General features: G+C 38.8%; 2 protein-coding genes across 3 annotated transcripts in view; one reads left to right on the forward strand and one right to left on the reverse strand.

Annotated features, from left to right (window-relative positions):
* LOC126237164 (BRCA2-interacting transcriptional repressor EMSY-like) overlaps nt 1–13,788 on the reverse strand; it is a 409,828-nt gene that overhangs the window by 302,122 nt on the left and 93,918 nt on the right. Inside the window, exon 1 of one of the 2 annotated variants that reach the window (XM_049947020.1) lies at nt 6,521–6,667. The exons of the other annotated variant lie outside the window; for it this stretch is intronic. The gene's annotated coding sequence lies outside the window, so the exon portion shown is untranslated. Of the gene's footprint in view, nt 1–6,520; nt 6,668–13,788 lie in introns of those variants that run through there. 2 annotated transcript variants of the gene reach the window in all.
* Nucleotides 6,787–13,788, forward strand: part of LOC126237167 (WD repeat and FYVE domain-containing protein 2) — a 74,549-nt gene continuing 67,547 nt past the window's right edge. Inside the window, exon 1 of the mRNA XM_049947024.1 lies at nt 6,787–6,997. Within this exon, the coding sequence (XP_049802981.1) occupies nt 6,840–6,997 (158 nt within the window). The 5' untranslated portion in view covers nt 6,787–6,839. The remainder of the gene's footprint in view (nt 6,998–13,788) is intronic.

A 13,788-nucleotide genomic window follows, 5' to 3' on the forward strand; every position in this document is an offset into this window, starting at 1 on the left:
AACAACATTATTTTGACAGAGGAGGACACAGATTGTGGTACAAAATGCACAAGAAGACAACATGACTGAGAGTTGTATTATAAATTTCTGGCTCAATTCATCCATGTAATTATGTTTTATGCCTTAAAGATGAGCTCTCCAATTCGCACAATGAATTTTCTGCCCATATTGAAAAATTAAAGCTATCACCAGCTGTCTTTAAAAATCTAATCAGTAATTTATTCTTATTCAGCATAAAAACTTTAAGTATACAATATACAAACACAATAACTTGTAAGTTAAGAATACCATTCATAAAAAAGTTTGGAAGGTAGGAGACGAGGTACTGGCAGAAGTAAAGCTGTGAGGACTGGGCGTGAGTCGTGCTTCGGTAGCTCAGTTGGTAGAGCACTTGCCCGCGAAAGGCAAAGGTCCCGAGTTCGAGTCTCGGTCGGGCACACAGTTTTAATCTGCCAGGAAGTTTCACCATTCATAAAAGTTATACAGAGCTGGCACTTTTTCATGCGTATATGTGGTGCAAACTTGGGAGTCCTATCTATGACAGGCTGTAAAAATGGAACCAAAGGAGATACTGAGCTGAAACTTTGTACATACCGTCCAACACATTGTGGAACCTTCCCATAAAATTTCATCAGATTCAGAAATGGTCAATGAGGGACACCTGGTCCATTTGATGTTGAATGACCCGGATACCATCTTAAAGAAAGTCATCATCGTGTTATGCTCTTATGGTTCTATCATCAGTTCGTAGCGGCCCATATCTTAAGATGACATACTATTCCTACATACAATCAATATCGCATTACAGGGGTGTCTGATTTCACCCGTGTGCTTTGACCCATGACATGATCAACATGGCGGACCCCCTACTTGCAGCACATCTGATATGGTGAGTACAACATCACTACATACACACACGCAACTAAAAATAAAAATGACAAGACAATATTTCACTCCAGCAATACAATGAAACTAACGGGACAACTGTAGGTGGTAGGGTGTTCAGGGCAGGAGCAAGCTAAATACACAACAATATGAAAAACAGCACCACCTCAAAACAAATGGCATCAACAATACAAAACACCAAAAATCCTCAAAATATGACACAATGTTACAAACACAAAAACCACAGAAGTCACACCTTTCACTGTACCTATTTAGCTCAAATGAAAGCTAAATATATATATATATATATATATATATATATATATATATATATATATATATATATATATATATATATATATATTCAACTGCAAAATGCAGTAGCATAAATTTCGCTTCATGTTTATAGCTCAAACAAAGCCATTAATACCTTAAACAAAAGACAAGACAAAAACACTGCATTGCAAGTTGCACATAACCTACAAAGATCAACACACAGCAATGAGACCAAAACCTCACACACAAATCGAAAACCACAACCCCAGATTCATTCGAACAATTAAAATGAAAACAAAAAAACACACAGCAAAACAAACCACAAATAATTCAAGAAAAACAAAATAAAACACAAAAAATTTACTTGCCAACCAAAGCCACCAACAAATACACCTATAAATAATCCTGTTGGACAAACATCTGCAACTGAGCATTATACAAGAGGTTGAAAATACTGCTTTCTTTTGTTGTCAAGACCAGTTTCGGGCTATCATAAGCCCATCCTCAGATGTCGCAGTAGTGCTGTGGCCCGAGTGCCATGGTGGACGTGTACTAGGGGCGCTGCGCTACCTATAGCACAGCTATGAGCGCACATAGGTAGCACAGCGCGCCTAGTACAAATCCACTGAAGCACTCGGGGGCCACAGCACAGTAGCGGTGTCTGAGGATGGGCTTATGAGAGCCCAAAACCAGTAATGATAATAGAAGAAATTTACAACTGAAGTGGTATTTTCAACCTCTAGTAAATACACCTATGTTGGCCACCACCCTGCCCTCTCCCCTTTTACCACACATTATCCAAAAAAAGATCCTCCCAACAACACCAGCCTGCAAATGCCCTTCCCCCTATAAACCAACATCAACCCACGCAATATCAATTCCAAACACTACACCTACAAAGAAAAACAACACACAATATTTTTTTTTATTTTTACTTTTTTAAAGAGGTTGTCAAAAATCAAAACAAAGCAATTCTTAAGTCCATTGTGCCCACACAAAACCTGACCCATTACCTCACAAACCACACCAACAACCGCCCCCCCCCCCTCCCCAATAAACCCAACCCCGCCATATCACAACCCTTGGCCTATAAAATCGTCCTATTGCACTAAAAAAGAAACCTGAAATACTCAATAATTTTCTGAAACTCTCTTCCACCAGCAAACTGGAAGAGTTCCTCCCCCCAAAGAAACCTCCATTGTAACTGTGCTAGCCCCGGTCTCATAATCCTTAAACTCAATGCTATGATTTACTACCAAATACTCAAACCTCCTTTTTCCCAAACCCCTCTAAGAAGAAATATATTCTTGCATCAATCTCACTAGTTACCTCTTAGTCCAACTATGCTACACCCGAAAAACACAATCTGAATATCCACTCTTCTGAAATAACAGTTCCCTCAGACCCACAAACCAACACAAGAACACCACCTCCCATACTAACTCCTCCAAATCTCAACTTCTCCCTATGCTTCACAACTTGGAACACAATTCCCTAACAATCTCCCTGATGGCTAACCTATATCTCTTGAACAAGGTCCCCAGCCTAATGGATTGCCAAATACTGTCATTGCAACACTGCCGCATGTAGAGATCCCTGGTATCAGAAGCCAGGATTCTCGTCAACTTCAATCTCACCACCAACATGGCAGCTCACAGTTAGCAATCAAGCCAAACTGCTGCAACAACCTAATTGTCATAATTATGTCATCGTCCGACAACACAGAGCAAAGAACTATAGAATTTATCCATTGTTAACAAAAAAAAAGATAAATATTATCACATTTCAGTGCACAAGAAACACACGACACTTATCATACCTATCATCAACACGAACGTGGACAACCTCAAACGAATAAATGAGAGTTACTCACTGGTGATGAAGTACTCTCTTCCAACAACTACTTCACACACGATAACACAGAGTCAAAAGACCAAATACCACATGTAAAACAAAGAACTTTGAAACTCAACATCCACCACAAGAGTGGTGCCATCTGCAAACATGAACCAACTCAAAAACGCCACGCCATGATGACGTCATACAGCACAACACCACTACCTCACAGGTCAAATCAGATGGGTGGAATCAGACACTTATCATGACACTATTAAAACGTTCTTTTCGGGGGGTGGGGGTGGGGGGGAAATAAAGATGCATAATGCATAACATGCACACAATTTTTAAACTATAGAAAAGCCATGTAAGAGTAATAACTGGTGGTGGTGGTGGTGGTGGTGGTTGTAGTGGCAGTGGCAGTGGCAGTAGTAGTAGTAGTAGTAGTAGTAGTAGTAGTAGCAGCAGTAGCAACAGTTGGGCTCATGGTACAGAACAATTAAAAAAAAAAAATACTGGGTATCCTTATTACAGCAAGTGAATGCATCTAGCAATCTGTTGTGCATATCCGGGGAAACATTACTAAGTATTTCATTAATAGTTCTACACAAAATCTTTAAAACAACAGCCAGTTTGGACTCACAAAAACAAACAAAAAATAAAAACAATATTTTACTTGGAAACAAAATAGTATAATAAACTGCTCACGTAGATAAAAAAGATTACTAAAATACATCTGTTAAGAAAGGTGGTTAAAACAAAATGCATATTATACAATTAAAGATTACTTAGCCTCGGAGTAATGACAACATAACACTTTTACAAGAAAATTATGTGCCAGAATCTACGGTGTCTGATAGTAATATCTTGCCATTCTCCTGAGCTCAACATCTCACTTAGTACGGGAGGGAAGGGCAGGTGGAATGTGGACTCCGTTTCTTCAGATGGGCTGAGGTGAGGACAGGAAGTGCATGGGGAACACCTGTATGTTTACGAGTGTGGAGTCAGTTTTCCGAACAGAATAAACTCACTGTAAGGGGTATAGTAGCATGTTCGTGGTCCAGGAGTTGCAAGAGGGTGTCCTCAGTATGTGCAGCAATGCAGTGCAAAACTACGTTTTACATTATAAATTATGTGGATCACACTATGTGTAAATCAAAGAACATTTTACACCAGGGACAAATCGAATAAGGCAGTGCACCTGTTAGACACCGACCTCATATTCAGAAGGCTGGAATTTTCTCTATCCGGCTGTCATAATTTAGGTTACTGTTGGTTTTCCTAACTAACTTAATTCAGGAAACTCCCAGGATGGGTCCTTCGGCAAAGCCATGGGTAATCAACTTTTACCTGCATCGACAAATAAATCAATCAAATCAAACCATATTGCTACAGAAACTAACGCAATATGGCACTGAAGGCACCCTCCCCCCCTCCCCCTTGAATGGATGAAACATATGTTACCAACAGAAAACTGAGAGGCCACATTAAAAAATTGTAGCACAGAAGGAAACATTATTTCTGGTGTCCTGCATATTTCTACATCTGGACCATTCGTGATCAACATAAATGATAGCAGATTAAAAATGTGTGGAAGACTGGCACTGAAAACTGGGACATTTGCCTTCTGCATGCAAATGCTCTGCCGATTGAGCCATCTGAGCAGGACTCACAACTGGCCCTCACAGCTTTTCTTCCAACAGTACCTCATCTCCTCCCAGCCGCCAGCAGAAAGAACTGTTAAGAAAGGCTACTTTTCATACTTTCACTTAATACTGTCTTGTGGTGTGGTTTTCTGTGGCAAGGAAGTTAAAACAGAGTATTTCTTCTACAGAAGCAGCCACTGAGAATATTGATGGCACATTTTGCAGAAACCTCTTCAGGAACCTTGGGATTTTTGAATTTACAAGCCAATACATATACTCCACAATGATACTTATTAATAATTATGTGTAAATATAGAATAATCTCAGCTGTTCAGAACCAAAGTACTGAAAGAGAAAATAAGTTCAGTATAGATTACATGTCACTTTCTATAAATTTCTTCTGGGTTGTATCCTATGTCAAACTGTAGAATGCCCTCTTGTAGGGTTCTGAAAGGTTTTGTATTCTGGTACCAACATCTATAATGGGTTGCAGATGAGATATGTAAATGGAAATCCCCCAGATACTGAAAAAAATATACACATCCAGTTGAAAGGTTAAGGTAAACAAACAGTTGAGATGGCATCAATGCCTTTAACAAGTATATAACTTGTCTCTGATCATTAGGCCTCACAATATGGCAGTGATGCCAAAACATAACTATTCACAAAACTTGAAAGTTACCTCTCATCCCATTTGCAAATAGAGTCTGTATATTTTGTCAGTATTAAAGATAGAGTATGTGATGCTGGCTGGGAAGATAGGACAGCAAGTATCAAAAGCTTTTATTGTAGTGCCAATCACATTTAGGAGCATCACATATGGGGGTGGGTCATATCCCTGATGCAGTTCCTGGATGGTAAAGTTGAATATCTGTTCACACATATTACTGTAACCAGAGATTGTTTTACGAGAATTTAACTCCATCATCTGAACATGTTTTGGAGTGGCTTGGATATCCAAATAAGTCGTAAAACAACATGGTAATTTTTTGTCAAAGTAAGTAACACCACAATTGATAGTACAAATGCAGTAGTGTGCAACAAAAAGAAACCTTCTGAACATTGTAACTCACATGGAACAACTGACAGAGCTGTTTTCAACATTAAATGCACGATTCACAATTATGCATTTGGAGCAAGTTTATTTTGATCTTTATGGACACTGAATTTACACAATATTGGATCATGCAGAGTGGACTAACTACTGGAGTCAACTTTGCACGTTATTCAGTCCCATATGCATGTCTTGTACAGTAGAAAATACAAATGTCAATGTAAAGGCAAAATAACAATATAAAGGGCTTTTTTGGGATTATTAAATTGAAATGGGAATTGGGATTGTTTAAGGCCTTACATTGGAGCAGATTATGAGAAACAATTATTAAAATCCATCGATAAATATTGGAAAATACAAATCAGTTTTTAGGTAAGAATACCATCATTACTATAAATCACTCTTACTAACGGTTAACTAGCAAAACTGTTCTGAAATAAGTGTGCTATGGTTCGCAATAATCGAGAACAGTTTTATACCAATAAGATATCAGCTTTGACGGCAAAACTGCAAGTGTCATGTATAGTGAACCTCAAATCTTGAGCTACCAGCATATGATTCAGGAAATATCGCGCTAACATACGAAAAACTTTGGGTACTTCATTGACCGAAGCAGAAGACTGTCAAGACAACCTATTGTCGACGAACAATCATCAATAAAGGGGCAAACTGATGCAAATCACTGTCATCGCTGCAGTTTGGCAATATTTTATGTTTTAAGCCGCACGGAGGACCCATCCAAGACTGTCATTTTCATTCATGTCAATAGTGTTCCACAACTAAAATATGCTTTCACTCTTAAAGTAGCAAGCAGATGGCGTACCTCTTTCCTTACTGTCATGGATTTTTAAATACTCATTTAATTACGTCATCAGTATAACGTTTCTGCTTCCACAGGAAGAATATTTTACACGCAACGTAATGTCAACGAAATCAACATAAAATTCGGCAGCCATTGTTTACAACTGTACACAGACTTGTCACAAACAAAGATTACACATTTACGTCACTCTTCATGATTGGCTGTCTTACGATGAGTTTCTCAACATCTCTGTCCAGAGATATTAAAAACCAGTGGTGCGTCTTTGTTTACTGTCTGCGGGTCAAAGTATGACGACTCTGGTATGACATGATTAAGAAACATGGCTGCGGAAATTAAACCTGTATCTTCGAATAGTGCCAGATTTAGTGTCACTAAAAAGCCTACCTTGCTTCACAAACTCGAAGGTTGTAACGACGATGTAAATGCTGCCATAATCATTCCAGGCGAGGATGGCGTCATTAGTGTATGTGACGACCGGTGAGTTTACTTCTGTTAATGACATTAGTTCCTTCACCCAAGTGTAGAGTTAGCATTACTCTTGAATTATGTTGACCGCTCGTCCAGATTCTTTTGGCATCCTTTATGCATGACTTACTTGCCCCAGTGAAAACTGCAAAGCGACAGCAAAGTGGTGACAAACGTGACGTTGACAACGAAGTACAATAATGAGTGGCCAAACAGTTTCTAGACAAAATCAGACGAGTACACAAAATTTGATTAGAAATATTCGTATTTTTTTATAATGCCGTCGCATTGTTACCAGTGTACACATTCTTATATGTTACGGGATATGGAGAACATGAATCTTGCGACATGTAAATAGATTATAAATTCTCTCATTGCAGCCGTAATCAACAATGAAATAAAGATTCATTAATTTGAGTTAGCGGATACTACATATACCACGAACAGATACGAGTTAGTTTCGGAAATAAAACCACTAACGATATTACAAAATTTATCATGTCAAAAAAGTAGTAATTCTCTGTAGCTGTATAATTTATGGCAGTAATCAGTCTCATAACATTAGTAATTTAAATGGTTGTTGCTTATATGTGCAGATCACTATATAATTCGGACTTTAACCCTTCATCTGTTGTTACCTGCTTAGGGCTACCACAACACACATCTATATGCAGTCAAATAATCTATTGTATCAGAGTGTTTAATGTTGCTGTTGTCTATTCCCGTTTATCAGCAGCTGGGTAGACCCAACAAAGGCTAACACATAGTTACATTAGGGTATGTTGTTTTTTATGGCATACATAGATTTATGACAGAAATTATTTACAAAAGTGAGTAACTTCTCATAGAGTTCACGGCCATGTAGAACATATTAAAAGAGATCATATTCGTCATTGAATATGAAGTCCCAAAAACTACAGACTCTATGAATTGGTAGAGGTTTACTGTGGGAAAGATCATTTTGCATCCCGGAGAAAAGTAAGAACATGCGAGGCAATACTGGCTTTAGGTGTTTCTATCTTACAAGGGAAACTCCCCATTGTATCTCCCTCAGATTTAGTGGTAAAATGGCCCTGTGGATAGCCTGTTACAAACCGAACACAGATCAAGCAAAAGAACAGGAACAAGGTGTACTGAGCTGTGAAAAGGGAAGCAAAATAGAAACCGTGCATGGTCCAAGCTTAGGATGTGCAACATCAAGCAAGCAGCTACAATCATGGTGGTGTGGTTGTGTGGCCACAGTGTTGGACTGCTAAGCGAGAGGTCCAGCAGGCTCTAACCTCACTTGTACCCTGGATTTCTTCTTCTTTTTTTTCCACAAAATTATGAATTTTTCTCTCTGGTCATTGACATGTCCATTCTCATTCTATAGCCTTGGCAATTTTCAGAATATACATTGGTTAATGTGATGAGTAATGAGCAGCTGAGATGGTCCATAGACCTCTCACAGAAATGGAAATAACAAACGGGTGTGAACAGTGTTACAACAAAGGAATTCAAGGGTCAGAACATCCAAAATGAAATGCAAGAGTCATAACATGGTACTTGTTTGGAATGAATAAGAGGTAAATATGTCTGGAGGGGTTGACAGAAGCGTCCGATCCCACGCGTCGGCCTTTACCCGTGACGTAAGGGTGTTGTCGTGTGTGACGTCATGACGGCGCGGAGTTTGGTTTGAGTGTGGCTGTCTCCAGTTCTGTTTTATCTTATTTTATTTACTTTTCTGATCTGTTCGTTCTATCTCATGAGATTTTTTTTTATTTAAAAACACTTATTACTTATTTTAATTATCTGTTTCCTCCAATTTCTGTTTTAGTTTATTATATTTATCTTTCTGATCTGTTCGTTCTATCCTGTGAGATTTTTTTTTTTTAAAAAGAGACAAAAAACACTAATCAGCTACTGAAGCATCATTATCTTCTATGGGTTGCAGGGGTTACGACCCCTGGGGAGGTGGGTGGGTATTCAATTTCTGTTTTAGTTTATTATATTTATCTTTCTGATCTGTTTGTTCTATCCCGTGAGATTTTTTTTTTAAAAGATAAAAAACACTAATCAGCTACTGAAGCATCTTTATCTTCTATGGGTTGCAGGGGTTACGACCCCTGGGGAGGTGGGTGGGTATTCATGCATGGCTGTCTTCACTTACACGTTGTAGCTACGCAAGGCGTCTAAATTTGTTTATATTTAGTTTGCCCCCCACCTAAAAAAAAACCATTTCCCGCGCTTGTCCCGTTAGTGTCATTAGGCTTCTTGTGGAAAGTGTGTGTGTGTGTGTGTGTGTGTGTGTGTGTGTGTGTGTGTGTTTGTTTTTGTTTCCGCCATATTTGTGATGTCATGGGTCAAAGCAGACAGGCGGGATCGGACGCTTCCGTATTTCCGTCTGGAGGTACCTTCCTTACACCTTGCTGTTGCAGACAGATGTTACACCACGACACACACAAATTTGAATACAGCAAAAACACACATCAATGAACGAAGGGACAGTTCAAAGTTCCTTGGAAAAGAAAATATGGGTCAGGAGGGACTTTTGAACGTGGATCTCCCCCTTCGCAGTCCAACACTATGACCATATAATCAAGACACTATTGTTGTTGGAGTTTGCACATTTTGAACTTGGGTTGTCCACTGTTTTGATTTTCCTGCTTTTTTCGAAGTTCAGTACAGCTTCTTCTTATTTACATGCTTCATATGTGTTGAGTTTATGACGGGCTAACCAATCGGCCATCTTACCACTAAATCTGAGAGGAGTGCGATAGAGAGTTTCCCTTATTAAGAGTCAGGTTGAAGAAAGGCAAACCAAAACTTATATAGCATTTGTAGATTTAGGAAAATACGCTCGTGTTCAGAAAAAAAAAAAAAAATCCAGAACACCTTGAATGACTAGAAATATTCCACAGAAATGATTAACATTTCAATCACTGTGGTTCAGCATGTGTCCTGTTGCCTACTGGGTACAGGGTCCACCATGGGCCCTGAAAACTTGTTCCATGCGTAATGGAATTGACTTGTATAAGGTGTGAATGGCGTCTTGTGGTATAGCCATCCATGCTGCATCTACCTGTTTCCAAAGTTCATCTGTAGTGGTTGGCATTGGGTCACAGCACTGCACCCTTTGTTTCACCATATCCACACATTTTTGACTGGCAGCAAGTCTGGTGATCTGCCAGGCCAGGGCAAAAGGTTGACATCCTGTGACACCAAGAAGGCACATGTTTGTGCAGCAACATGTGGTCATGCATTATCTTGCTGAAAAATGGCATCTCGGGTGTTGTGCAGAAAGGGTATAGCTACAGGTCGCAGGATGTCATTTGCGTAGGTCACACTGGTCGCAGTGCTCTGGACATTCACCAGCTGTGATTTGTGGATGTATCCAATAGCATTACACGTACCATAAGGCCCTGAGTTGGTGCTGCATGTCTTGGGCGAATGCTGTCACTTTGATGCCGCTCCTCCTGTCTTTGGTGAACCACAATGCAGCGATAATTTTCAACCTAACAGAACTTGGATCCATCTGAAAACACTATTTGATGTCATTCCTGTCCCCAGTGATGTCATTCTGTACGCTGTTGCCATCTAGCATGTTTCTGCACACTCGTCAAAGGTAGGCAGAGAAGTGGATGTCCCCCTCCGAACTGAACATGAGTGTATTTTGATGGTAGTGACTGGATTACACTCTTAAATTTTGAAGGTAGCAAATATAAAATACAGAGAGTGAAGGCCATTTACAACTTGTACGGGAACCAGACTGCAGTTACAAGAGTTGAAGGGCATGAAAGGAAAGCATTAGTTGAGAAGAGACTAAGGGAAGGGTGTGGGATATCTTCAATGTTTTCCAATCTGTACACTGAGCAAGCAAAGAAGGAAACCAAGGAGATGCTTGGAAAGGGACTTAACGTTCAGGGAGAAGAAATAGCTTTGCAGTTTGCCAATTCCATTGTAATTGACATACAGTAAATGACTTGGAAAAGCAGTTGAATGGAATAGATAGTGAACTTAAGAGGTTATAAGATGAGCATCAACAAAATTAAACAAAGGTAATTAAATGTAGTCAAATTAAATCAGGGAGTGCTGAGGGAACTAGATTAGGGAGCAAGATTCTAGAAGTATTAGATGAGTTATGCTATTCGGGCAACAAAATAACTGATGATTGCTGAAGTAGAGAGGAAATTCAAGTCTTAGTAACTCTTTCCTGGAAATTTGTCTGGAGTGTAGCCTTGTATAGAAGAGAAACATGGACCATAAGCAGCTCAGACAAGAAGAGAAGTGTTTCAAATGTAGTGCATAGAAGAATGCTGAAGATTAGGTGCCTGATTGTGTAACTAATGAGCAAATACTGTACAGATTTGTGGAGAAAATAAATTTGTTACACAATTTGACTAAAAAAAAAAAAATTGTTTGGTAGGATACAATCTGAGGTGTCAAGGAATTATCAATTTGGTATTACAAGGAATTGCGGGATGGTAAAAACTGTAAGAGGAGATTAAGGGATAAAAACAGTAAACAAGTTCAAATTGAAGTAGGTTGCAGTAGTTTTTCGGAGATCACAAGGCTTGCACAGGATGGACTAGGGTGAAGAGCTACACCAAACCAGTATTCAGACTGAAGACCATAACAACAGATGTGTTTCACCTTAGGCATGACCAAATTGGTTATTATAGTTGAGCCGCCATATGTTGATCCATGACAGTTGCAGTGGGCTGGGAACGGTAGAAATGGCAACACCACAGTGTTGTCACAGGTCTATAGGTGCCTATTGTTTTTGTTTGTACTTATTAGAGTTTAGCAGTTGAAAGGTGGTAACAGTGATGCAAGCTTTCAGCGATCACCTTACGCTGTATGGATGAAAGTCCATAACACATAGTGCTATACCCATGCAGGCGTTGAAAACACTTGAATTAGTAATTTCACATTACTGATTGTGGTCATAAATTTATAGCTTCATTTTTGTCACAGTCCTGGACAAAGTAAAAATCAGTATGGTTTACGGCTACATCATTTTTCTAGTCGTTTCAGAAAAATTCGAGAAAGTGTTCTACTAAATTTTGATTCATCCTGCTGAGCATAACTTGCCTGCTTGACAGTTTGCTTTCATAAAAGTTTCTGCACAGAGAAAGATATACAAGCCTTCACAAATAAAGGTCACACAAGACATCGCAAGAAAAGTTATTCTTTGACTTTGCCAAAGCCTTTGATTGTGGGGATCACGCAGCTCTACTTTGTGAGTTTCTCTTGCATGCTTAGGATTCTGTCTTCATAGCAAAACAGTGTATCATTGTAATTAAATTTACCTCACTTGCAAGGGTCTCCTAAGGATTGTTACTGACCTGCACTTATGCTTAATCTGCATAAATGATCCTCCAGTGGCTTTAAAGGATGGATTAGACACTATAATTGCTTCATAGTTGATGTAATAATCTTAAGAGATTCAGCAAATATTTAGATATTTAAGATAATTCTCATTTATTGTTCTATCTTAGTTGTCTATTTTTAATTAAATTACATATTTCAGTCATTCTGGATTTGCACATTTGTAATTAGACTACATGTTTTGGTCATTCTGGATCATCTTTGGATCTAAGTAGTTGCGTCAGTGTCTACTCAGAACCCATATCAGATTACTTAGATCTGAAGATGATCCAGGGTGATAGAAATATGTAATCTAATTAAAAATGTGCAACTGAGACCTAATGATAAAATGACAATTATCTTAACTGTATTTGCTGATGATGCAAAGATGTGACCATATAATCAAGTGTCTTAACTCGACTGTAAACAGAATACCCTGCGCAAAATACTGTGGAACATAACTGGATAATAGGTAACAATTGGGTCAGCACATAGATAATATATCAAGAAGCTCATTTCAACATATTTAGTTGGTGGGTATCTCTCTCACGATGTGGACAAAAATTGTAGCATTTTTTCTCCTTGTCTCAAGGAATTATTTCCCAGAGCAGTGCACTTAAAGTTAAGTATAGAAAGTATATATTCAGCAGAAACAGCCAATGGAAATTCTGTGCCAAGTAAACAACTTTTAATCTTGCCTAGGCTTCTTTAGGGAGCTTGCAATTCTTACACTACCTTCCCGGTACAGTTTTTTTCCTTGGCAGTTCTTATTGGTGGCGTTAAAATCAATTAGAGCTTGACTGTGGTTTGCACAATCACAATGCAAGGCACAAAAATAAATTTCGGGTATACTGCCTCCTTGTCTAGTGTTTGAAATGGAGCAATGTAATCTGGTGCAAAGATATTCCACAAGTTCCATCAGACAGAACAAGAAATTTGGAATCCCCACAAATTCAAAAGGAGCATTCCATGCCAAGATTCTAATTTGAGAAAAAGTTCTTGTGTGGCCATCAAGGATTTTGGTAAAATTTTGTATGAACATTCACACATGATGTAACTTCGTAGGCTCCTCAGCTGGTGGACATTAGGGAAGTGTCTGATTCCACCTGTCTGCTTTGACCCATGATGTCACTATGGCAGAAACACCTACTTCCAGTGTATACAAAATGACGCTGATGCCATCACCGTACACGTGTCAACAAAAGTGAACAAAGGTAAAAACACAAGAACGTCTTACTCCAATAATAAAATGAAAATAACAATACAGTCACAATAAATAGGGTGGGGACAAGCTAAATAAATAACAGTACAAAACGTCACACCATCCCAAAACAAATATTAAAAAGAAATCTCAACTTGACATGATGCCTCAGCCACAAAACCAACAGGAATCATACAATCCACTCAACCTAGCTAGCTCAAACAAAGCCCACAGTACCAAGAAACCGACGTCT

Source organism: Schistocerca nitens, chromosome 2, assembly GCF_023898315.1.
Source record: "Schistocerca nitens isolate TAMUIC-IGC-003100 chromosome 2, iqSchNite1.1, whole genome shotgun sequence".
NCBI lineage: Eukaryota > Metazoa > Arthropoda > Insecta > Orthoptera > Acrididae > Schistocerca > Schistocerca nitens.